General features: G+C 34.0%; 1 protein-coding gene across 4 annotated transcripts; it reads left to right on the plus strand.

Moving 5' to 3' along the window:
• LOC144964573 (ectonucleoside triphosphate diphosphohydrolase 8-like) lies at positions 1–27,992 on the plus strand. 4 transcript variants are annotated; one of them, XM_078899006.1, is made up of 13 exons: positions 42–292; positions 4,746–4,807; positions 6,358–6,616; positions 9,560–9,693; positions 10,349–10,469; positions 13,014–13,164; positions 16,514–16,685; positions 17,064–17,309; positions 18,065–18,223; positions 19,487–19,636; positions 19,903–20,025; positions 21,282–21,413; positions 24,123–27,992. In XM_078899006.1, exons 3-13 carry the CDS (start codon positions 6,367–6,369, stop codon positions 24,348–24,350), a joined length of 1,866 nt encoding a protein of 621 aa, XP_078755132.1. In that variant the 5' UTR covers positions 42–292; positions 4,746–4,807; positions 6,358–6,366; the 3' UTR covers positions 24,351–27,992. The 4 variants fall into 4 exon arrangements, with proteins under 4 accessions (XP_078755133.1, XP_078755130.1, XP_078755132.1 ...); XM_078899007.1 differs by lacking the exon at positions 4,746–4,807 and having other exon boundaries at positions 1–204; XM_078899004.1 differs by lacking the exon at positions 4,746–4,807 and having other exon boundaries at positions 33–292.

A 27,992-nucleotide genomic window follows, 5' to 3' on the forward strand; every position in this document is an offset into this window, starting at 1 on the left:
TTTATTTGAAGGAACTCTTCAACTTTTAAAACACAAAATCTGAGAAACCCGTGCAACCTCATCCTGAAAATCAAAACACAGGAGGTGAAAGCTCATGATCTTTATCAAGACACCACTGACATGGCTCCCAAACTCTCTTTTTGCTGTGTTTTTATCTTCCACTATCTGTTTAGGGAATGACGCGGAACTTTTTACATTTATCAGGTTATTATCAATATATTTTAGATCCCACCTCTGCAGTGAAAAGTGGACTGTAGCTAAGACAGGTCATGGTTTTGTTACTTTCAACAAGGTAGGTATGCTTAGTGGGACTCAGTTCTGCTGTTTACGGATAAGATAATGACAATGACCCAATTCATTCAATTCAATTATTATATTATAATGTACCATTGTAATTATAGAATATTTAGATTTCTATTTGCAAGGGGTTCCTTATTTAGAGTCATTACAAAATTCTCTTTTGGCAATGTCACGTCAACCAATTCAAGGCAATTTTCCAATGGTCCAATGTGATCTTTCAAAGATTCTTTGGAATTGAAAAAGGACATTTTGTTTGGTTTAGAGTAAGAGTTAGGCGGCTAGTGCTTCCTGGTATAAATTTGGTTCAGTTCAAGTTCAACGTCTTTATCTCCAAATAGCGAATTACCCATTACTGCAGATTTTAGACAATTATGTGGTGACTTTCTCCATTATTGAGTTGAAGATAAATGTTAAAAGATCAAATTTGTTGTTGGAATCTACGATTTCTGGTGGGAAAGTGTTCCATTCCCTGACCTTGATGGTTCTTGGGAAGAAACGTTTATATGTGTTGGTTCTTTGTATTGAAATTGTGAACTTCCTGCTATGCGGGATTTTGGTATTTTCTCTGAAATTTTCCGCTATTTTTGTTTGTTTTTTTTTTGTTTTGTTTTTTTTTTTGCCGTGTTAGCCTAAACATTTTCCCTATATAAGCGCTCAGACCAATAAGTTCACTGTGGAAGATCCGTGGAAAAATCGTTATGTTTTATGTCATATTTTGGCACCTGTGCTTAGTTGCGTGGATTTTGGTGATACTCCAATTTATGTGACGCCAGGCTAGACATACTGGCACCGGATGTCTTAAGTGACGCAAGACCAGTGGTTGTCTTTGATGATTGATGGTCGAAAAGGAAAGGGATGTTGCTAATGTTTGTTGGGGTTTTTTCTCTATGTAGCTGTAGCGTGATAGTACAGTTGTCAAACAATAGGTACATTAAAAAAAAAGATAATGACAACTTCCTTTTAATTAAAAAAGAAAATTCAATTCATCGACTATTCTAGCAGAGTAGTGCCTCTCTCTCTCTCTCTCTCTCTCTCTCTCTCTCTCTCTCTCTCTCTCTCTCTCTCTCTCTCTCTCTCTCTCTTCTCTCTTTCTCTCTATCTCTATCTATCTCTCTCTTTCTCTCGCTGTCTCTCTCTCCCCCCCTCTCTCTGTCTCTCTCCCCCCCTCTCTCTGTCTCTCTCTCCCTCTCTCTCTCTCTCTCTCTCTCTCTCTCTCTCTCTCTCTTCCTCTCCCCTTCTTTCTCTCAAATAAAGAAAAAGATCAATAGTTTGCTTTTTTTTAAACACCGAAATGAGGCTTTATGGAATCTTATGATCTTTATATCAAGTCTAGCGTCGAGTGAAGGAATAAAGCAGTATTTCTATCTTCAAGTCATGTTATTAGATGCCTCTGTTATAGCGAGGTAATATTATATTATACTTAGTTAAGATGATCAATTATTAACTTCTTTTTACCTATATTTTACGATTTTTAAAAGATTCTTTAGTCTCATGTAATAACTGCATTACCAAATAACCACAAGTTTTCATTAACAAAGAAACCGCAACCTGCTTTGTAAAGTAAAAAAATACTTTCAAACCTTTTGGTCAAAAGTTAATCATAATCTTTTGATGTAGGTGATTTACATAAGTCTAAGTGATATTGTAGGCCTTTAAAATCATGTTAAGGATAGGACAATATTCAATATTTACATAACAATTAATTATATCTATTATGATGAGAGTAATGCACTTGTAGTTGCAATATAATTTAATAATGATACATAATATCATGTAACTAAGATATTCTTTGATTTCATTTGACTTTGACCGATGGACCAATTCACTTTCCTCCTTTCTGACATTTTGCCATTATCATCACTGGCTATGATAATTTCTTGTGAGTGTTGGTTTGTAAAATATTGTGGTAGAATTACTACTGTTTTATTGGAATGTACTGTTCTGTGGAGAAGTTGGAGACGTTTTTTTGTTTTTTGCCTACTCTCCAGTGTTTTCTACCGCAAAAATTTCAGGGCCTCAGAAAGGTATCCTGGTTCGAGCAAATAATTGTTGGTGACAAACTTCGAAGCTGCCCTTTGAACTTGTTCAATTTTCTTGATGTTGCCTTGCTGATAAGGATCCCACAATGTCCACGCATATTCCAATATGGGTCTGACTAAAGCATTTTATGCCTTTTCTTTCACCTTTGGGGGGTACTGGTACATGTTCCGCCTCAGGAAGCCAAGGGAACGATTTGCTTTTGCCACAATTTTATCAATATGTTCGTCCCATTTCAGTGATTTGTTAAGTTGGAATCCCAAGTAGGATATTGTGTCCACGTGTTTTACGAGTAATAACTGACCACTTATGTGATAGTCATAATTAATTTGCTGTTTTATGTTTGTATTTGACATTACAAAGCATTTCTCTGGGTGGAATTTCATCTGCCTGGTTTGTGCCCACAATAGAAGTGAGTCAAGATCATTCTGTAATATGTCTGAATTGTTCTTGGTTTCAATGAGTCGAAATAAGAGGCTGTCAAGTGTGAACAGTTTGAACTTGGTAAGAGTTGGTTTGTTTCTTCCTATGTGAGAAGGTTTTGTCAGATTAAATGTAGAACTAACAAGTATAAATCAACGTTCGTTCCATCAGCAATAAAAATTTTGAATATTTCATATGGTACAGAAAAACCAAGGATTGATTCGTTGACTGATTAACTGATTAATTTATTTAATGTAAGATTAACTGACCAATTGATAATGATGATAATTTTTGGTGTCGAATTGCCACAATCGTAACAAATTGAAAACGAAATGAATATGTTTATGTTGTGTATATCGCACGTGTGAAAGAAAGAGAGAGAGACAGAGAGAGAGAGAGAGAGAGAGAGACAGAGAAAATAGGAAGAAGTGAAATATCTGTTCAATCTTACAGTTATCGTTTAACATAACAAGTGTAACTAAATGACAAATTGCCATATTTATGGACAATAAAGATCTATTATTATTATTATTATTATTATTATTATTATTATTATTATTATGTCGTTAATGAATGTTAGAGAGAAGAGCGGTCCAAGGACAGTTCATTGAGGTACCCCCAAAGAGTTGAGTAAAAAATATCTCTCGCATATCATCAGTTTTAATAGTGTTTAGGCTAAGCTCCACTTCAACAACAATAGCAACAGCAGCAAGAGTAATTAATTTGCCTTTTTCGGCAAAGATGATCCGATGTCCGAAGTGGTTTGCGCACACAAAGACAACATAACCCTAGGGTCAAGTCATAAAAATAAAAAATTTTTAAAGATTACAAGATTTGGGAGGATTTCAGTAGTTTCACAGCACTTTTATGATATTACTTCATCTTTTAGCCATTATGAACTTTCAATTTTAGTTGCAATGTCCTTTAAATGTTACTTTAGATTTACTTAGTAAAAAAAAACTCCTCTTTAGACATATCACAGTGAATAGTAATATTGTTATTCAGATATGGGCTGATAAAAACGATTCATTGCTTTTTACAGGCTTGCCAACAGTAGGATTTCTTTTGTTTATATATGTCTTTTGGTCACAAATATGGTAATATGGGAATTTGGAACAAAATATGTTTAATACTAAAAGCCATTGGTTATGACAAAAGTTTTTAAAACTAATAGAAGTGGAAGAGTCTTAGGTAATTATTTCTATCTATCTCTATGTGGACCTGATTTTCCAAACCAATAGAAGTCACATGCTGCTATGTGGTCTTGTGGTATGACACTCGCTTTCGGATCTGAAGGTCCTGGGTTCGAGCATCGCTCGGCGCATAGTTGAGTCCCTGGAATAGGCTCTTTACTCACATTCTCTCACCGTACTCAGGTGTATAATGAGTACTGGGGCGTTAACAGCATTGTCTCTGTCCGAAAAAGTTATAACATCGCCTAACATGCATCATGTCCCGTCCCACATGTTAAGTGTTGCTGCTGGCCAGGGACCCCTTGTAAAGCGCTTTGAGCACGTTTGGTGGATATTGCGCTATATAAAAGCTCAATTAAAAGTCACGGAAATTTTAGGTTTTTCTAGCCTGAGTCTCCATAAATTTAGTGAATTTTAAGTGTGAACTTTATGATAGTGTAATTGTCATGTTGAAAATGTTATTTGGGGGAAAGTAGAAGAAAATCAGCCCAAATGTTGAATATAATACGATAAACGTTTTTGAATGGCTTATGTTGGATGGCAAAACAGTATTTTTAATGTAGGCAAGACAAAGGAGCTAGTAATTGACTTGAGGATAGTAAAGGAACTGATTGAACCACTCAGGTTAAAGGACCAATAAGTAGATCCTATAAATACCTGGACGTGACAATTGATGATTAGTTGCTTTGGATGAACATGTCAAAAACATAAAAACAACAGTCAATAAACGTTTGTATTTTCTTTTCAAATTGAGGCAATTCAAAATTGATAAAACTGTACTTTATTCAACAGGATTTTGCATTGTGGCTTGGGGAGCAGTGAATAAGAAAGAGCTAAACAAACCGTTAAAGAAGGTCCAGAAATCAACGAATGACATTGGAGATTTTGATGAGCTATAGAAAAAAACTATCTTTATGAAATTCTTTACAGTTTTTGAAGATGGTAACCAAACCTCTATCTTGAGACCTGATAGGAGTGGTCACCTAGTCTTCGCTCGAACAAAAAGTAAAAGACAATCAGAAATCCTTTTTACCCTCTGGCATCGAATTTATAAGAATTCCTAATTGGAATTCTAAATTGTTGACTAGACACTCCTTGGAGTCCCCAATGTCATTGGATGATGACAACTGTATCCATCTTTATTTATCAGTTTTGTGTTACTAAATGTTTGTTTCTCCCTCGCTTTTCTTGTACAATAGTAGACACTCTAGTTTTAAAGTAAAGTAGTAGTTTTTTTTAATGAAATAAGATCCTTTTTTTATCATTTAATTTAAACACATTGGAACATACTTATTGACCATATATACGTTCCATAATTTATAAATTGTTAGCACAGAACTGGATTTATTTACACTAATTTATAGAATTTATAAAATTCACTTTCTATGATAATTTAACATAAAACATCATAATTTATTCAATTTTTAAAACTGGTCTTAACTTATTGACACTCACTTATAATATTCAATATACAAATCAATTTACACATTTTACTACTTTACCACCTAGATATCGGCTTACTTGTTATTATATCTGTTCAACATGTCTGTACAAAAAATTTCTTTTGGATGAATAAAGTATTTTTATTTTAGTGAGCTTACGTCTATAATGTGAAGTATTATATCATCAGTTACCAGTACACATTGGAGACTGGTGGACTAAACAAATTAAAAGAAACTCTTCAGAGTATAAACGCTGCCAGAATAGTTCTTAAATGGGTTCCAGCTCATTGCGGCATATCAGAAAATGAGCAAGGTAATAGACTCGCAAAAAATGCTGCCAAAAAGGAAAAACAAAACATATCGCACCAGTCTGTTCATGTGGTGAGGAGGAAGATGCAGAGCATATAGTGCAGTGATGCAGAAAATACTCAACGAGAAGATATATGGCCCTCTGTAACTTCTCTATATCAAAAAAACATTTCGGCCTACTAGAACTCAAAAAGAAGAGTACCTTCATCTTCAAAGCAGGACTTCAGATGTAAAGACATACAAAAAGAAGATGTCAGTATGGCAAAATAAGTATCATAGAATTAGTCAACAACAGTAATAGTAGTAGTAGTAGTAGTAGTAGTAGTAGTAATGATAATAATAATAAGACATGCACATCATTCTAGTTTCAATACATATGTGATCTCTTTTACAATTCGAACAAAGCAAATAAATTACCACTTTTTATCTTTGTGTACAGTTTGTACTTTTTAAAAGTTTTGTTTCTTTTTTGTTTTTTTGTTTTTGTTTTTCTTTTTTTCTTTTTTTTTTTTCTTTTTTTTTTTTTTTTTTTTTTTTTTTTTGCCTTTGGATAGCTTTTAATACTTTGAGATTTAATATTTAGATTTAAAGCAAACTTTAAAAGTAGAAGAGATATTTAATTTATATCACCTTTTTCTCCCCTCAATCTCCAGACTGGCATAATGGCAGAGATAGAAGTAACTGTAGAGACAATCTTTTCATCATCAAGTGAGCCAACTGGCAGATTTCGAATACGAGTGTCCCCAGATGCATCAATTGGGACATTATTAAGGCAACTGTGTAAAGAAGCAAATACTCCTTGTAAAGTAGACTATTGTATCCACAGTAAGGGAAAGAATGCATTGAGTCGAACAGATATTCTCTCTGACATTGGGATCGAAGATGGGGCCTACCTTATCTGGACATGTGAAGGTAAGAGACATCCCATGCATTATGCAATTAATTAACATGGATGTTTTCAGTTGAGGATTGTAGAAAATTTCCAGGTTATGATAGTGACAACCAGAAATCACCAAGACTACCCCCACCCACCCCCTTCCCAACACCCACATACAGAGAAAGAAAATTGACAGTTAAGGATTTCCAATTATTAGATTGTGCCATCAACATTAAGGGAAGAAACTGTTCGCTATTTAAGATTATTTCAGGCAACAAAAAGAGGAATTTAACAAATTGTAACAAAGCTTTTAATTCACTTGTTTTGAATCATGAATATAGACAAATACCGTATACCATTTGTTTGTCACAAAATCGAGTTTGACTACTTTTGGGAGATATGCCAAAGGTGAATATTAATGAAGAACTATGTAAAATTAGACAGATTTCACATCTTGGCTTGAGTTTTTCAAATATCCCAACTGCCTTAGGATGTTGTTCATAGATCAGAGATACTGTTTTTTTTTCATTTAAAAGATGGTTTTCTGTTTGTTTTAGAGTGAGTTTTCTTCAACCAATATTGTTTCTTTTCTTTTCTTTATTTTAGATTTTTATTGACAAGTTGTGATCATCTAGCGATGAGTCACATATTTCCATAGTCCTCATTTGAGGTCAGGAGACTATAGGGAAGAAAAGTCGTGATGTCTCCCCTTCTACTTTTCCAGTTCCAAAATCCTTTGAACTGTGTATGTAATCAGTCCTTTGGAGGACTAATAATGAATAGGTTACATATTGAATCATAACGTAGCATAACTATTTTAGTGGCAGGATGTATAGCCAAGGACATAAAAGAGTGAGGATGGATGATCTTTATAACAACCAGCATATATTTAGACTAGAAAATAAGATGCCATCACTCGGAAACCAGAAGATCATTTGCACACGGTATGCATTCATTCCCTGGAAGAGTGGTTTTACACTGCCAATGAGATCGGAACCAGTTTTTTTACATCACACTTTTGTTCCCTATTAAGGTGATTTATTGAACATTATATTTTTGGACAATGCATGTTGTATTGTAGTTTGGTCTTCGTAGATTAAGACGGACTATTTCTGGGTGGGGCTCCTGTCCTCCAATTGTGGGCAGGGAGACACTTACTGTGTTTTCTATACCCCCTATATCTGTTTTCCAACATGCTTTCTGTCTTTGTCTTGGGATGAGATTATTTGGTTTTGTCCTGGTCCTAGCCAGATACCCTAGTTGGGAGGGAAACAGTCAAATGTATAGTTAGAGTTTTGGGAGATGATATTTTTTGTCTTGTAATTGTAAATCATCTCTTTGTTTTGTACTGTATTTGTTTTACATAGATAATTATATGATTTGTAAACATTTGAGTGGTGTTCCTTTAAGTCGGTTCACCTGCTTGTGTCAGGATGAGACATTTAGGGGATCTCAAACTAAGTACACTGATGGTAGTATGCACTTGAAATCTACACCTGTTCCATTTTGAACCGATTCCCCTTGGTCTTGCTTTTTCTTGGGTGCTTTAATTGTAATTCTAGAATTTTTCTTGTACTGTCCAATTTTATTCCTTTTTACTGGCGCTGATATGACCTAAATGTTTTGCATACGTCTGAAAACCCTTAAAAACAAAACAAAACAGACTATTTCATCTGTTTTTCCAAAAATAAACAAAAGTATATATTTGTCAAATTGAATAATGATAATGCCATGCATGTTGAATTAATCAGAAGATGATGAGATAAAGTGCTGGTTTTCCAATGATTTTAAGGAGGACAGATAAAATAGAGAAATCAAGATTGTGCGGCTATGTGGTCTAGTGGTATGACACTCACTTTCTGATCGGAAGGTCCTGGGTTCGAGCCTCGCTCGGCGCATAGTTGAGTCCTTGGAAAAGACTCTTTACTCACATTCTCTCACCGTACTCAGGTGTAAAATGAGTACCTGGCCGTTAACAGCGTTGTCTTTGTCCGAAAAATTGTAATATCGCCTAACAGGCGTCATGTCTCGTCCTACATGTTAAATGTTGCTGTTGACCAGGGACCCCTTGTAAAGCGCATTGAGCACGTTAAGTGGATATTGTGCTATATAAATGCTCAATTTAATTTAAGATCTTCAGTGGATATAAGTAATTTTGACATTTTACAAGATGTCTTTTGTGGGTTTTTTTGTGTGGATTGCCAGTCTTTCCTGACAAACCTTTAAAATTGACAATTTTAACCGGACCGAGACATCATTTTACATCTGATTATGGTGAGAGAATGTGAGTAAAGAGCCTTTGCCAAGGACTCAAATATGCGCCGCTCAGAGCGGGATTTAAACCCTCGACCTTTTGGATCCAAAGGTGAGTGTCATACCACTAGACCACATAGCCAGAGGCTATTGTAAACTATATATATATCACAAGTTGTTTACAACTTCCAGGGCTGCCAACTGTACGCCAAAAAGCACATTTGTATGCTTTATTCACCCTTGTAAGATTGTATGCTTTTTCTCTAATATTGTATGTTTTTTCATGAAAATCAAATCTTAACATTTTAAATGTATCGTTATTTTAATTCTGTTTCTCAGTCGGTTTCTTGGCATATATTTCAACAATCAATTATATTCAATTTTTCTGAAGTTCCTAAAATTTTTCACCCACACAAAATTGATACAAGAATTATTTATATCTCATGTTACTCAACGGCTGGGAGTGATGCCTGAAGGATTCCTCTTTTAAATTGTACACTTTTTCTCCAAATCTTAATCTTTTTGACAATCAATCTTACACTTTTTCTTGCGTTGAGGTTGGCAGCCTTTAGGTCATTTTTAGCTGACAAGGATTGAGCCCTGCATGTGCCATATTAAATATATCCACTTCCGTTTGTAACAAACACATTTCTTTGAACTTTGTTTCCAAGTTGTAGTTGTTTTTATATGCAAGTTTTAAATGATTTAATTTGTTTGATTTACAGAGTTTCAAAGAAAAAAATGTTCCTGTCACTGCAATATATTCTGGTTCATCGCCTTTCTTTCCTTCATGCTTGGAACTGCAACTCTCGTTACTATCTGTGTAACTGAGTACGCAGAAAAGCACCCAGTCACAGATGTGAGTAATTATATATTTATTCATCCTTATACAAACTTGAAATTTAAAAATGCTTGTAGTCATATTACCAAAAATCAATAGCTCTTGACTTGAATAATATTATTTGTAATTATAAATTATGGCATTTAAATAGTGCATGATCTTAACTAAATCATGGTCACAGTGCTTTACAGTGGCAAGTCTTATGCTATGAATTCAATGATAAATAGTTGACATATCAATAGCCTAAATAACACATGTACCTCTTTAGTGTAATGGTAGCACATCTGACTGGTTATCAGGAGATCTGAGGTCGACTCCTAGTCGAGGAAGACTGATTTTTTGGAATGTTTTTGTTTTTTTTTTCTTGTCTTTTTCTTTCTTGCATTGTCTAGCTTTGTTTCATACAGATCTTTTTATTTTTAGAATGGAAGTAGATGAAAGATGATTTATGTGTATCAATAACTGAAAAGTAAGTTACTCTGTGGCCACCTGTGAGAAAAAATAAATTGTTATCGATCACATTGTGCTGAACAAAATGAAAAGGTTGAACTGCACTATATTTTGATATTTTTATATACTTTATCACTTTTTTGTTATCATTTAAACACATTATTTTTACATATTATTTTTATAATTGATATCGATTTTTTTTTACCTTTCCAATTGCCTGCAGTATGCCATTGTATTTGATGCTGGCTCCTCACATACTGCTATGTTCATTTATAAATGGGAAAGTTCCAAATTTAATGGAACTGCAATAGCTGAACAGTTTGGGAAAAGATGCTCGTCTTCTGGTGAGTAGTTTATTGGTAATTGTCTGATAAATATTTCATTACAATAATCATTCAATTTTGCATAACAACATAATTTTTGAAGTCCTCATGCTCATCAACTAGATAATGGATATTCTGTGAAAATTAGATAGGTTTGAATGCCTAACAATAAATGTACAAACTTCCTATACAACTTACCTGCTTCCTTCGGCTCTTCACTCATTTGGAGCATTGGTAACAGACGAATCCTCTCCATCTTTTCCAGCTTTGTGGCATCTTCTCTGTTTCCTTCCATCTTAAGCCTTCAGTTTTCACATCCTTCATTAATGCCGTCCTCCAGCTGTTTTTAGACTGCCCTCTATTTTTGGTTTTGTGACGTTCTATGTCAGAGCCTGCCTTGTAATATTTGCTGAAGGCTGTCTTGGGGTTTGGCCATGCCATTTTCATCTCCTCTTCCTCAATTTCTACCTTTATTTCTAATTTTGTCTTGCTATTTAATCAGTGCTGATGTCTTTTCTCGGATCCACGGAAATACGCAATTTTGATGTCAGAGGACGAATTTTCTCCTTTTTAAAAATTACATATTTCCTCCAATCACATGTACTGGCAGGGAGAGACTTGATGTGTGATGGAACAAATAGGTGCAGTTTCCCGCTCTCCAGAAGTTAGCTCGATTATCAATGATAGTGTATCATCTAATTGCTCTTAGAGTGGGGGTTAGTGCAGTAAAAATGGGCTTAAAGGCAATCGTTCAAAATTTTTCTCCTTTTTCACTTTTTGTCATCATCAGCAGTGTTTAATTTAATTTCCTATTAAAACAATCAGCAGTTGATTATCAGCATCCATTTTACACTATTGAAATGTGGATAAACCCTATCTTCAAGAGCCCAAGAGCCATGTACAATCCAAAGGATTAAAACTTTACTATGTAATAGTCTTTTTTTTTTAATTTACCGGTAAGTAATGAAAAATATAGCAAAAATATTTTTAAAAAGAAATTTTAAAAAAAATGCTAATACACAATAATATTTTCAAAGGAAATGGTATTGGAAAGGACACACCATCAGGTAAGTATCACTAAGTCATAGTAGAAAAAAAGGACTGACCTAACAAAGATACCAGTAGTCATTTGCCTAGAATGTGAACCTCACAATTCGAGCTAATGGAACGATCAACCTACAAATAGAACAGGAAGAGATTTTTTGGATTTTTCAATGACAAGGTGGCCTAGTTGTATAAAACGACTTGTGACATGTAGGTCCTCGGTTCAAGTACCGCTAAGGGTGGTTCAAAAATAAGTTCTTGTAAAATATTCTTTACTCACATTTTCTCACCATATTCGGTTGAAAATAAGAATCTGAATTATTATTTATGTAATTTAACTCCTTGAGGATGCAGAGACCCCAATAAGACATTCATGATTTTTTGTTTGATTCTGTGTTACGAGATTTTTTGCTCTCGCCTTCCTATTCATTACCCAGTGATTAAGCAGATGTCTCAGGTGGTAGAGCATTCAATATATAGATATTTTAAAAATTATTTTAAGATCTATCTCAAGAGGTGACCCTGGAATCAGTTGCAGTATAATGCCACAAAGTGTTCAATGGGGGCTTGATTTTTGGATCACAAAAATTAAAATAAATATAAGATGCCAACGTGTGCTATGCCTTAACGACTTGGTCATCTGGCCCTTAACTGACAAGCAACGGGACCATCTATGGTACTCCCATTGTGGACAGGGGGGTACATACTGTGTCTTCTATCCCCTTATATCTGTTTTCCAGCATGCTTTCTGGTCTTTGTCTTGGAATGAGATTACTTGGTTTTGTCCTGGCCCTGGCCGGAGTCCTAGTTGGGGGAGAAACAGTCAAATGCATATTTATTGTTTTGGGAGATGATATTTTTTTCCTTGTAAATCATCTCTCTGTTATGTATTATTATATTTTTTATTTTCAATGTATAATGTAAGCATTTGAGTGTATTCCTCTTTGTTGGATTTTGTGCTTGTGTCCGGATGAGACATAGGTGATCTCAAACTAAGAACATTGGTGGTATGCTCTTGGAATCTACATCTGATCCCTCTTTGTTCCCAGTTCCCCTATGTCTTACTTTTTCTTGGGTGCTTTAATTGTAATTCTAGAACTTTTTACTATCCCATTTTCTTCCTTTTTACTGGCGCTGATATAACCTAAATGTGTTGCAAGCGTCGTAAGACTCTTAAAAACAAACAAACAAACCTTCTGTGGTACCGGGCTAATTCAAGGGGTTTTTTTTAGTATCAATGTTTGGAAGCGGGGTCTGTTTGATCTGGTGACCTGTAGCAAAGGGTAGCAACCAATTCTTATTATTTAATTGAGGAACTAGGACAACCACTAGCTCCATGGACCTTTTTGTTCTAAATAAATACCTTTTCGGACTATGTAGCTTAGGCTGTTTAGATGTTTTCTGTTATATACCTGCATTGTATTCTAGGAATAGCTAGCGGTTGTGCTGACTGTATCAAGCTACTAAAATGGAAATTAACATGGGCTCTATAAATTATTTTTAAAATACATATTTTTTCAGGTGGTGCCATTTCTAATTATGCCTCGAATCCTTTTGCTGCTGGAAAATCCCTTGAGTCATGCTTAAAACAAGCTAAATCAAAGATTCCTGATAACAAACGTTCGAAAACACCGATCTATCTGGGAGCCACGGCTGGCATGAGATTACTAAGGTAAGGTTAAAATCACAATTATCTTTTAAATTATATTCAAGCACAACACGATATGTTTGACATCACATTCCTTTAAAAAAATTTTTTGGAGTTTAAAAAAAATACTAAGTACAGTGCAAATGTAAAACAAGAGACACAAACTTTGATGTAGCCTGCTGTTAAATATAAAAGGAACGAAATTGACGTCGTTAAGCTCTTCGTTGTTGTTTTTAACCAGTCATTTTTATGAGTAGTTCTCACTGAATTCTATCAATCAGACTATAAACCTCTAAGGTTACACATAGTTTTGTGTGTTGGTATGGTATATCTGACTGGCAGATGTTGTGAGCATTTTGGATAAATGCACAGCATCAATATGATCTCATTGCGTAGATTCATGCATTTTTGTTGGCAAAATAGTGTATATCATTCATTGCTATTTACTCGCTTAGACAAACAAAACACACATCACCACACCATACAAAATGGCATGTGGGATAACATGATCAGATCTGGTAAAAGCAGTAAGAAGAGAGGGGGGATGGCACTTGTCTACCCAGGGTGTCCAGCAAGGTTGTAAAGTCGTAAATTTGACCTCTTGGTCGGAAATGGTTGTAAATTTGCACCATGGTCATTAAAAAGTTGTAAATTTGTTGATTCAAAGAATTATAATTTTACAAAGTTTATTAAAGAATTAAATCTGACAGCATAAAACTATGAATGCAAAACATGATGAGGATTCATCTGGCAGCCGTCATTTTGAAAATCCTGGGCACTCTTCAAACATACAGTCTGACCATTGTAATGCCCCTTGGTGGTCACTTTGCTTCCCCACTGATATTGGGAGACTCCTTTGATCAAGTTTCTGGGGTACTCGGAACTCAGGTGAACTGACTACAAGATTTTACCATTGATAACAACACGGACAAACCCCTCACAATATCGCTCCCCCTTTCTTTAGCATTTGTTGCGCCTTTATCTCTGGAGATGTTGTTACTAATACTACTACAACTACTACTACTACTACTACTACTACTACTACTACTACTACTACTATTACTACTACTACTACTACTACTACTACTACTACTACTACTACTACTACTACTGTTACTACTACTACTACTACTACTACTACTACTACTACTACTACTACTACTACTACTACTACTACTACTACTATACTACTGTTACTACTACTACTAATACTACTACTACCACTACTACTACCACTACTACTACTACTACTACTACTACTACTACTACGACTACTACTACTACTACTACTACTACTACTACTACTACTACTACTACCACTACTACTACTACAACTGCTGCTACTACTACTACTATTACTACTACCACTACTACTACAAATACAACAACTACTACTACTACTACTACTGCTACTACTACTACTACTACTACTACATGTACCACTATCCCTACAAAGAACATCTAATCTTCTACTACTACTACTACTACTACTACTACTACTACTACTACTACTACTACTACTACTACTACTACTACTACTACTACTACTACTACTACTACTACTACTACTACTACTACTACTACTACTACTACTACTACTACTACTACTACTACTACTACTACTACTACTACTACTACTACTACTACAACTACTACTACAATTGCTTTATTAACACCACTAAAACTACAAATACTTCTTTCACTACTATTACGTGTTACATCTGGCATATCATTCTAAGAGACATTTTAGAAAGAAAAAGTAATTATAAATATTATATTTACTCACTGCCTCCGCTCTCTGTCTCATATCACACACACACACACACACACAAGCATGTAATAACACGTGAAAAAATTATAATAAAGTTATAGAAAATGTGTTTTTTAAAAATAGAAAGTTGATGTTTAGGTAAATGTAATATGAGCATAAAGAGCATAAACCATTGATTTCAGAAGAAAATATTTTAATTAAATTTTGTTTCCATCAAGGTCTTAAATTTGACTCTGAAATTTTGCTGGACACCCTGCCTTCATTAAACTATAGCCTGAGTCCATGGCAATCCAGTGCTTGTCACAGGTGATTGAATAATAAGCATGGCGTTGTCCGATGTCAGAATGCAATTCCTTAATAAGTGTGTCAGCATATTGTGATAAATACTCACAACTTGTTGGTCTGATTGTTTCGGTTCAAAAATTATAGGTCCAGAGTTTGGGTCCTGCTCCGAGCAACACATCTTTGAGATCTTGGAAAAGCCTCTCATCGTTCTCCAATGTAAAATGAGTACTTGGTTGACATTTTTAAAAATGTAATATCGCCTTACAGAGTTCAGGTCTTGTCCTACATTTTAAGTATTGTGCTATATAAATGCTGAAGTCTTTTTTGTTATGCTTTTTTTTTGTCTTGACAACCGTTGTTGAACTTTGCAAAATTTCGAGTCTTTTAGAACTTTATGTCGCTGAATAATGAAGTATTTTCTGGCAAAATGCAGCATAGAATGCACATTATCTTCATTTGGATATGCAAAAAGTTCATCTTAAGCTCATCTTGCCGATGGTTACCTGAACAAAACATTCATTGAGTGGTGGATTCTTTGTGTTACAGTCGTCACCCTTAATATACATCTTGATTTGTTAGGCTTCTTGGTCTTGTGCTATCTACCCCACTTGCTACCTCTTGGCCCTGAATTTGAGTCCTGCTTTAGATGGTGCAGAGTTGAGTTATTGGGGGAAAAAACTTTAATCATATTCTCTTAACATACTCAAATGTAAATTGCGTATCTGGCTGGCAAGCATTCAGTCTTTGTCAAAAATGTCTAGTCTTATGACGTACTGTCGAAAGCGACAAGTTTCACATGCTATCATATAAGCAAAAAAAGTATCAACACAGTGCATAGTAATGGAAGAGTTTTTTTTTTAAATATGTTTGTAAATGCTAAGTTCATGATTTATCCCAAAACCTACTAGTTATTTCTACAAAATGCATACAAAATATGTAACATAATAATAATATAGATTTTTATGAATCATTAAAGTGGTGAAATGTCACTGACAATAGTACGTGAAATCAACAAGGATATTAGGAAGCGACCCTTTTCTCACTTTGTGTAGATTTAGTGGATATTGCACTATATAAAAGTTTGATTTAAAAAATAACATTATAGAAAAAAATCTAGGGAACATTTGCGTTTGTGTGATGATTTTAATAACTGTTATTATGTGCCGTTCTTTTATGCAGCTTAATGGCATTTTGTTTAATTTTTATCATATAACAAAGTCTTCTTGAGAGGAAAAGGGATTAGCTTTTATTCTGAATGATACCATGTATCCCATTATTTAGCTTTAAGTAAAGTCACAATACTTTTTTATTTTGTAGGGAGAAACAGCCTATTGCAAGTGAAGCCATTTTGGAATCTATAAGAGCAACATTCAAAAGTACTGGCTTTAAATTTACAAATGCAACACGTGATGTCCGTATTCTTGAAGGAGAAGAGGAAGGAACGTTTTCCTGGATCACATCCAACTATGTCACAAATTCATTCAAAGTGGTATGTTTATAGTTTATACTTAGACAAAGAATCTGATCCCACAATATTTGTGTTCGTGTGTGTAGGTGTGTGATTCATATACATCTAATAGCACAATGGAAAGCATTTCTCATCATCATCATCAGCCTCAATATTTAATTTTTATTACTTGCTTACAAAATCTTTCTAGCAGAATATTGATTTTAGAATAGGTTTGAAGGCTTCTGAATATTAAAGTTGATGACTATTCAGTCCAAACAGGTTTTTCCCATGTAGAATATTGTCTTTAAATATATCTGAATGTATTTGAATTGTAATTAGCTGTTAAGTCCTAATGTGTTTCCCCTTTTCATAAAAAAAAAATAATTTTATACTTATTAATTTGATTTTATTCAAAAGTTGAAATATTTGCCGAGCAACGATGGAGTAAATAAACCTTTAGTGAGCGTTCCTTCAGTTGGTGCCATGGATCTTGGCGGAGCTTCCACCCAAATATCTTTTATCCCAGCCAACGTCTCTGATATGCCAAGGAATTTCTCAAAGACAACTGAATTGTTTAATCATAACTACACGATCTACACCCATAGCTACAATTGCTATGGGGTCAATGAAATTCAACTTCGAACTCTGGCTGCTCTAATTAAGGTAAGCATACCATAGGCTCTAAATCCTTATATTCATACCTTTTTTTTTTTCAATCCAATGATCAAGCATCAAATAGCACTGAATTTGAATGGAGACACATACTAGAGTGTCTCCGATATGAATTACAACACACAATAATCAACCAGCTAGTTAGTTTTGTATTCTGTATCATCAAAGTTTTTAGTGGGGTGAAAAGATTCGTTACATCAAACCGGCCAAAAGAATACAGGTTTATTAAATATGTGGTAAATCTTGATCTCAAAAAACTTTAACAGAGAATTGTCTTGATAACAGAAGAAACATTATCATGAATATAATGCTATCACTTGATTCCAAGTTGTAGTCCATTGTGTGGATCTTTTCAACTCTAAGCTGATCGTAATTGAGCTGAACGTGTCCTTAAACACTAAACATTTCTTGACCCATCAGAATTATATATGGATCTGGAAGTTGATACTATTTATCATCTATAAAATGTAAGCTTATTCATTCTTTCAAATATTGATTATATCATTGCTATTATAGTCTAATTGCCCATTATCAGATTTAGTGCTAATTATCAATTTTTTCTGAATTGTACGCATTTTTTCAAAATCTTACTCATTTTGGCTCTCCATTGTACACATTTACATGGGCCAGGGTTGGCAGCACTATTATGGGCCTTAAAAACAATCCTCGACGTTCAGATACATTTTTAACAATTTGTTATATAATAAACATATATATATATATATATATCTTTTTTTTTTCTTCAGGAGAAAGATATTAATGATAATATATTTCATCCATGTCTGCCGGATGGCTACAATTTAACGAAGACGCATGATGCTATCTTTGGCTCTCCATGCGTTACTGGGAAAAGTGGAATGAAATCCTTTGGGTCAATCATCGAACCTCCAGCTGAAGATGCAGTGGTATGTAAAATGTTGAAAGCAATATATTTACTGTGGAAGGGGGTTTGATAGCTTCATTGGTTTTCTCAAGTCTCAGATTCTCGGTTGAAATTGCAACGATCAGATCTACATATTGGTAGGAGATATTGTTTTTCCTCTTTCATCATCTAATTGCACTTCCTAATTATAATGTCTATTGACTTTTTGATTTATTTTGATTTTTAATTTTTTTATTACATTTATTTTGTTCTTGTTTTGTTTTTTGTTTGTTTTTTGTTTTCCTTTTATAGACAGCTATATTATGATTTACTTCATTATTTGTAAGATGAGTGGTTTGAAAAATTTAGTCTGTGATTTTTCAAATACTCTTTCGAGTTCAGGCAATAGGGTATAATTTATTCGTTAAGTTGATCTCACTGGGTGGGGTTCCTGACCTCCCATAGTGGGCAGGGGGGTACATACTGTGTCTTGTATCCCCTTATATCTGTTTTCCAACATGCTTTCTGTCTTTGTCTTGGAATGAGATTACTTGGTTTTGTGCTGGTCCTGGCCAGATGCCCTGGCTGAGAGGGAAACAGTCGAATGTATAGTTAGTTTTGGGAGATGATATTTTTTTCATTGTAAATCATCTCTCTGTTATGCACTGTATTATGCTTTCTTTATATTATATATGATTTGTAAAACATTTGAGTGTGTTCCTCTTAGCGGGGACCTGTGCTTGTGTCTGGATCAGACTTTTAGTGATCTCAAACTAAGTACTTTGATAGAGTGCTTTTGGAATCTACACCTGTTTTTTATTTGAACCAATTCCCCTTTGTCTTCCCTTTTCTTGGATGCTTTATTGTAATTCTAGAACTTTTTACTATCCCATTTTCTTCCTTTTTACTGGCGCTAATATGACCTTAATGTGTTGTAAGCGCCGTAAAACCCTTAAAAACATAAAAACAAACATAAGTTGATCTCCCAATAAAGAAGTAGACATTTTGGGGTTTTTTAAAACAAAATTAAGTCAATTGAACTTAGGAGATTTTTTTTTTTTGTGGGGGGGGGGGGGGGGTTTATTTCTCCTTTCCCATCTTTGGTTATTGTCCTTTTTTGGATATTCATGTTTCTTTGGAGATTTCCACTTATAATAGCTTTTTATTCCAATTCAATTTGTGTTATGCCACAAATTATATATAGCTTATATAATAAACCAATTATTAAACACTCCCTCACCTCCCAGCTTTTCTTTTTCATATGATTTTTGTGATTGTTATTCTTTAAAATATTTTTTTATTTCAGGACAAAATCTACACATTTATGGGAGAGAGTTATCCAGGGGAGTGTTCTGACTTGGTGACAACTTCTCTGTTCAATTTTACAGCTCCTTGTCCATACTCGCGGTGCTCTTTCAATGGCGTCTACCAGCCACCAATCAATGGACTATTTTATGTAAGTCATGGCTTCATATTGAGGTTGACTTTCTTTGTTGAATTAGGAATTGAATTTAACTCCAAAGTGTGGTTAAAATTGTAGATTGATGGCAAATAAACATCACAAGTGCTTTTTTGAAATTGAAGAGAAAAAAAATTACTTTAAGAATTTATATAACTAATTTTACGGAATCAGTTTTTTCATTGTGATTGAAACAGTAATTTATTAAGTCTATATCTCTTTCTCTTCATTTTTCTTTTAATTTTTTTTATTTTTGTTCTCAGGCTTTCTCCTCCTTTGCATACAACATGAATTTCCTGAATATGACAACAGCCAATAAGGATTTTTTCCTATATGACCAATTCTTGTATGCCCTTAACAAACTTTGCATGATGAACTGGGCTGAGGTAAAAATTAGAATGGTAGAATCTTGATAAGTTAGCATCGTTGAATGTATTGATTTGTAATCCAATTGGCTTTCTTGATGATAATATAATGATTCTAAATAAGAACTTTATGATAATAATGATGATATTAATTGTAATAATGATAATGAGCTACATTGCTGTTACTGCTGTTTTTTGGGAAAATAGACAGGCTGCCAGGTGTCCAGAATTTTGACGCCTTGTCCCACTGTCCCACTCATGAAAAAAAATTGCCTATCATTTTCCTGATCTTTTTTTTTATTTTTAACAATTTTTATTTGATTTTAAAATTATTTTCCCTTAAAATACATATTTGTTTCGTGCCCCTGTTGGTCTCTAACTTTTTAATTTGAATCCCCCCTCATGTTAGGTTTTCTTTTGAAGCCATATTTTTTTGTCAAGTGTTCAGGCTGGCAACAAGAACACTTGGGCGCTTTTGTTAATGATTTGGTTCTTAGATTTTCACGTCATTCTCATTCTGCTTTTTGTCAATGGGCGTGTTACTGTTTGGATCGTCTGACATAAATTGTTTTAAATTTTTTGCATTGCTTTGCCAGCATCCATATCAACTTAATATTCCATTTTTACCCTCTTTCATTATCATTGCAAATTATGTCATAGGGTGAACTCAAATCATGCCTCTTTTTAAGGTTAACATATTAGTCGATGAGAGATCCAACATTTTGTATTTAGGTTAGTTGTTGAAGTTCGGGGGGGGGGGGGGGGGGGGGGTCAGAAAAACATCTCAACACCTGAGTGGATCTTGGTCTTTTTGTTTATGAAGCGAGTGCTATCGGGACCCCCTGTAGAGAAATAGATTGATTTTTAAAATGAATGCATTGTCTACTACTTCCCCATTTCATTTAAAGACACTTATTAATATGCATGATCTGAAATCCTCAAATTTCCTTCTTTTAAAAATAAGATTTCCCATCACAGTAAATTTTTTATTCTTCCATCTATCTATAAGTCATTTATTTTGACATGTATTTGCTTGTCCTTGTGTTCTTGTTAGTTTAATATGTTTTATGAGGGATGTATAGATAAATTGTTTTTCTTATTTTTTTTGTGAATCACCAACCAGTATTTTCTCTGGATGCAGGCCTTATATATATATATATATATATATATATATATATATATATATATATATATATATATATATATATATATATATATATATATATATATATATATATATAATATCTATTATTACTTATTCTTAAACTGACCTTCAGGTGAAGAAATTACCGGGTGATGAAAAGTTTCTACCCTTGTATTGTCAGGAGTCGAACTACATTCATATCTTGCTGACTCAAGGCTACGGATTCACAGACAAAACCTGGCAAAATATCCATTTTGTCAGCAAGGTTTGTTGACATATTGTTGGTCCTCATCTCTTCTCCTATCTTCTCCTTGTGCAACCAACCTTTACCACTTTCTAATTATTATTTTTTTTCTTGTATACAACAAATCAAAACAATAGACATTCCACAAGATCTGCAACGGCCACTTCTACAACCTCCACAAGTTCGTTATCATTTTTACTATCACAACACAACCACCACCACATCATAATTCTCATCACTGCAACTACACTCACATGTCATGTGTTTACTGGTTTGTTTGTTTGTTTTGTTTATTTATTTATTTATTTTTAAGAAGATGATATTCGTTTTGATTGCTGATTTTTTTCATGACACGGAACAGTTTTTCACAGGGCTTGGTTAATGGGTCAATTTCGTCATTGAGAATTCAAAAGGGTGTTAATCTTTCACAATGTCACAACTCACTTTGTTGGTGAAAATAGGTGATGATAGGTGGTTCCTCGTCCTTGTCATTGTCTTCAGTGTCCTCATTCAGTTGTGATGTTGATGCCACAATGTCAATGAATGTTTATCAGTCATGTCGGCTCCGACTTCCACATTCATGTCAAACGCCCATCAAACTTACCTTTACCTTAATTGAAAACAATAGCCTTTGAATGGCCAGTAACATAGTGTGGCTATGTGGTCTTGTGGTATGACACTCACTTTCAGATCCAAAGGTCCTGGGTTCGAGCTTCACTCGGCACATAGTTGAGTCCTTGGAAAAGGCTCTTTACTCACATTCACTCACCTTAATCAGGTGTAAAATGAGTACCTGGCCGTTAACAGCATTGTTTATGTCGGAAAAAATTGTAATGTCGCCTAACAGGCATCATGTCTCGTTCTACGTGTTACGTATGGCTGTTCGTAAGGGACCCCTTGTAAAGCGCTTTGAGCACGGTTAGTGGATTTTGCGCTATATAAAAGTTCAATTAAAAATTTTTTTTTAATGACATCAACTTCAAACGACGGGGCTTGGACAATAGAATATTTTGTGGGTTGGACTGGTATCTATGGGATTGTGTAAACTAATCGGTCACACATCATTAACTCCTATCGTTTATTGTATACACAATGCATAGCCGCGTCGATTGAAGAGGCGGAGTCTATGACTGTGCTGGATAGACAAATAAGTTACCTACCTGATGTGACAAATCGTTCTAAATTGGATCATAGATCAGTCGTTTGTCCATTGAAATGAACTAGAAGAGGCAGACAGACGATGTTGGTCAGTCTGATGTTCGGATTATGAGTCATAAATCCTCTCTATTGCAATGGCTTGTTCCCAGAATAAGTGTTCAGATCTGGAAACAAGAATTTCGAGATTACAGTGTACAAATAAAGGAGAAAAAAATCTGTCCCCAGAGACCTGACTGTACTTGACCTTGACATTGCTAGATTCATTTCACAAAAATGAGTAATTCACCAATCCCTCCCTTGTCTTTTACTTTGAGCTGTGACATAATAGTCATCATGATATTTGAAGAATGATGAGTCTCGTGTTAAAAAAAACAAAAGATCCTTTGTCTTTTTGTAAGCCTTGGTCTGGGGTTGGACTTTACGCAATCCTGACATCAGATCTAACAGGACAGGGTTTTCTTACCTCCCACGGTGGGCAAAAAGGTCCTGTTCATCCTTTTATCTTAATCTATCAGCTTACTTTTCCTGGCACTTTAGATGACCCATGTGTGTCTTCAAATATCGTCAAACTCCCTTTCCATGCTGTTCTCTGTCTTTCTACCATATTTTTTTCTGGGCCTGGCAGGGATCCTTAGCTGTGAGGGAGACTGTCAATTGTTTAGCAGCTTTTTTAAGATGTGCTTTTTTTCCCCCCCTTGTAGATCGTCTCTTTGTAAAGTTGTATTATAACCTGTCCCTCCAGGAAAATGCCACCGAACCCACATGTATGCAGCTACATAATTTTGCCTACCTCATGCCTTTGCCACATATTTCGTCTTTTTTTTTTTTTTTTTTTGGAAATAAATAATTTAAAGAAAAAAAGTCTTTGCAGCATGTTTCGTCTTTTTTTTTTTTAATTGGAGTTTTGGCGATTTTTTTTTTAACGTCTGGCAGGACAGGCATGGTGAAGGACAGTCGCTCAATAATTCGGCTGGTTTGATACCAAGAACTTTGTGTCTACTCCAAAAATTGTTGAAAACAGAAATACATTTTTATTAATGTATTTTTAAAAATTTAGAGTCATGGAGCGATTTCATTGTCAACAAACATACGCCGACTTGGCACATGACATGTGATTGGCAGTTGCCAAAGCCTTAACTACATGATGATGGGTGTGGGTATTGATGCTATGTGTTTAGGTAAAATACTCACAACATCTACTAGCCGGATATAATGTACCAACACACAAAACTGTGTGCGATAATAATAAAAATAATAATAACAACCACAACAACAACAATAATTATAATAATAATAATAATAGTACTACATGTAGTAATAAATTTTTATTGTCCACAAAATATGAAATTTTCCGTTGTTTACATCTACAACTTTTCCCCTAATATCTTCCATGTCACTGAAATGACCTAAAAGTGTTTGTAGTGCAATTTAAAAAAAAAGAACAACATGAGCCTTTCTTTTCCTGGTTGTGTGTTGCATGCTTTGTTTACGTTTTCATAATAAAGATTCGAGGTTTTAGTTTGATGCCAAAATATGATTAATAAAATAATCCATATTTTATCTTTTAAATAGATTTTTAACACAGAGATTGGCTGGGCGCTGGGATTTGTATTGGACAAGAGTAATGACTACCCAATCCGCAAGCCAGGGGCGTCCATGGTCAAGCTGACCTTCTACATGCTTATGAGCCTCGGCATCCTCTTCTTACTGGTGGCTGTCGGTTTCATATACCATGCAATCAAAGCCGGGAAAGGTGATAAAGTGAGCTATCACTCCCTTGAATCATATGGGGCCATATAATTATTATTATTATTATAACCATAAAAATACAAATAATAATAATGATACGATAACGGAATAGCAACTGAGGTTATTCAATTCATCAAAAACATTTTGTGACGATAACAAGAAATAAACAATTAAAAATACTATTGTCATTAAGAGTGATTATAATAATAATAATGATAATAATTGTTGTGTTCTTAGATCATTAATTAATAAGACGTTTTATTCCAAGAATCAACAAACCAACTTGTTACAGTAAAGAACATTTATTAAACAACATAACATAAGATACATGTGTACAGGATGACGGTTGGATACAGAATGACTCTCAACAAGGTAGTTACTAGAACAGACGCTAGTTGTGAACGATACTGCATCAGATGGACGATACAAGTTACGATACTTGAATACAATAACTTTCATTCACAACAATAATAATGATGATGATGATACAACAGTGGTCAGCTCACTCTAAATGTCAAAGCTAATTTCATTTGTTTGTTTTTTTTTGATGATTTGATTAACTTCATTTGCTATTCCGCCATTGTAAGTCAATACAACACAGCTTAAAAACATTGTGATATGACCTTAAACTAAGTGTTAAGATTGCTGGTTAAGTAATAAAAATAAACAGAAAATATTGTATTTATTACAGCACCATCATTCCTAATTGTTTAGATAATGTGTTTATAATCTTCTTTCTACTAACTGGTAAAATTTGTATCATTACAATTATTATTTTTACGGACGACAGCATTTTCCTATATATTTCTTAGCCAGACATTTGGGACAATATTTGTTCTCATTTTATTGTTGTTTTAAATTAGCTTTGCTGCTTTTTCTTTTTTTTTTTTCGATACAATAAAGCAAAGATTCTCTTAGTCGAACATTTTATCAATACTCTCAAATAAACCAATTTTATGAAGTGAGAGAAAAAAAGACATATTATATAATATAATACAAATTTTTATTAAAACTTACCTTCATTTCCTCCCTTGTTATTGATGTTTAAAAGTCACTTTTGTATTCATTAACATTTTTAAATAGACGGTATTAATTATTTAATCACATTGATAGAAAAAAAATAATGGCTTTATTTATTTTTTTTTCCTTCATAAATTTTTAAATAATCATAATTTTTCAATTTTTAACAATTTTTTACTTTACCATTAATAACGATATTGTATGATGATACATTTAATTTGTATAGTTTTATTCTTGTCGATAATAATAGCAGTTGTCATAATAATCGTGATTATAATAATAGTAATGATAATACAAGACGGTTATATTGGGATTCTGAACCATTGTTACCGCCTATAATTTGTCTTTTTGAAAAAAATATAATAGCAGTTATAATAATAATGATAATACAGTGCACAGCAGATATATTGACAAGGTTTATATCGACATGACATCAAAGTCCAATATTTTTTTTTCACAATATAACATTAGTAATCAAAGATCACCTCTATTGACATAAATTTTACCATGAGACGGTTATATAGGCATTCTGAACCATTGTTACCGACTATAATTTGTCTTTAAAAATAAAAAAAAGAATACAATTTATATACGATCAAGATATCCTGCAGTGAAATAAAACACACAGCCAATTAATATGCAGAGATACCTCGCTGTGATGTAAAAAAAAAACAGTCAAAGAAAATGCGAGATTACTGTCCAATGACCTGTGAATCGTCATTGATCAGAACTGTGATGTCAGCAGTCATGCCTAGTCCAGGGCCGTGCCAGCATTTCTCGGTTCTGATACCAGTAGTGGGAATTCCCGATATCAATATTACTTGGCTTTCAGCAAATAAACTAACGAAAGACGCTCCCCATATCACCCATTATGTGCAAGACTTGCCTTTCTCTCATGCTGACCCGCCAATCCTGGTCTGGAACTAAGACTGAGTGTCATTTAACGAGACAGACCTCTAACTCTCCCTCCCCCCGGCCCCCTCACCAAAAATTAATGAAGGGAACTCTTTCTCAATTTCTCTTATCTGCAGTACTAATGCTTCTCAGTCTCAATTTCTTCGGCAAGGTCAATGCCACTATTACGGGTACTCAATTAAGTATTAGAAGACGCCATTGTTGCCAATGTGGAGTCAGGTGAGGATTGTGCACCATCGGGACCATTTTCCGGCTTTTCCACAATAGTAGCTGTCAAGACCCTCCACTGTTTTGCCCAGCAACTTCATAAGGGCACTTCTGTACTTGACATCCTTGTCAGTGCTGATGAAAGTGTCCATAAAATTATTCTTGGCTTTCAGAGACAGACCACAATAACAGACCTTTAAGTCAAATAAAGGGAATCATACATTTCAAAATCAACCCTTTTAAAGGCCATCATACCATCAAGATTGACTTTCCTTGTTATTATCTTGAATTTTCTGAATTGTTTCCATTTTATATTTTGGAATGACTGATAATATATCGACATCCTGCTTATATCGCCATTTACTGCAATCACGACCATATCGATATATCTGTCCTCAACTGTATTGATGATGATGATGATTATTATTAATATTGTTGTTATTAATCTGTAATTATTATTTAATCATTATGTATTGTGTTTTTAATTATAGTTTTGGCTTATTACTTTATCCAATAATTTTCCAATTTTTAGTCTTCTATTTGTTGGGGGTTTTTTCTCTTAGATATACATAATTTATATTATTGTTTTAACAATTTATATTGACGGGATTTTAATTCGACAAGCTAGTTCTTTCACTAACTGTGTCCAGTGTGGTTTTAGTCATTTTTTAAATAGTGATATTGAAATGCCTTTGACAGTGCCAATTATTTATTTTTTCCTTACATTTTAATTTTGATTTTTTTGTTTTCTTTGTTTAGTAGGGCATTCTTTATATTTGATAATTTAAAGACATTGCCATTTCTAGTCAAGTTGCTGGTTACATGAAATTGTAAATGCGGATTAATTTTCTTGATCTTCAGTGTGAATCATATAGGTAGTAGGTGGTTGAATCAAATACTCAGCATTTCTGATTAACGAAACAACAGCATATTAGTTTTAATCCACACACTAGTGGATGTGTAATGTTAAATCATGTTGTCAAAGTTAAATCAAGTTTTGGCATGATTGGAATGAAAACCTTTACAGCGGGTGGTTGGATGGGAGCATCACCTTTGAATCATATACCTATGATGTTCGCATGGGTGTACGATCGATAGTGATGTCGTTTCTTCTTCTCTTTACTAGCCTATCCTGCTTCTTTGGTTTGTGATTGTATTTTTGACAGGGGATATTTTTTTTTCTGTAAATCTTCTGCCTGTTTGTTCTTGGTTATTTATAATTTAGCTTATGATATCTTTAGGTTATGATTTTGATTTACATTTGTACTATCTTTGTTAGATTGCTTGTTTTTTTTGTTTCAGCGGTCTCTCATATAACCTCAATTGTGTTGGAAGAGACCTAAAGCAACAAACAAACAACAACAAAAACCTTTACACTTGCATTCCCTAACATGTAGTTAGAGCTAGCATGCTTATTAAAACAGCCAAATGCAAATAATGAAACTTGAATGATGTAAATTGGGATTGTCACTATCTTGATCCAGCCTTTGTTTAGAAATTGAAAAAAAAAAAAAAATACATATGCCTACTATACTTCAACATGACCAAAAA

The sequence above is a fragment of the Berghia stephanieae genome, chromosome 2, assembly GCF_034508935.2.
Source record: "Berghia stephanieae isolate SIO BIC M18660-M18661 chromosome 2, UCSD_Bste_1.3, whole genome shotgun sequence".
Classification (NCBI taxonomy): Eukaryota; Metazoa; Mollusca; class Gastropoda; order Nudibranchia; family Aeolidiidae; genus Berghia; species Berghia stephanieae.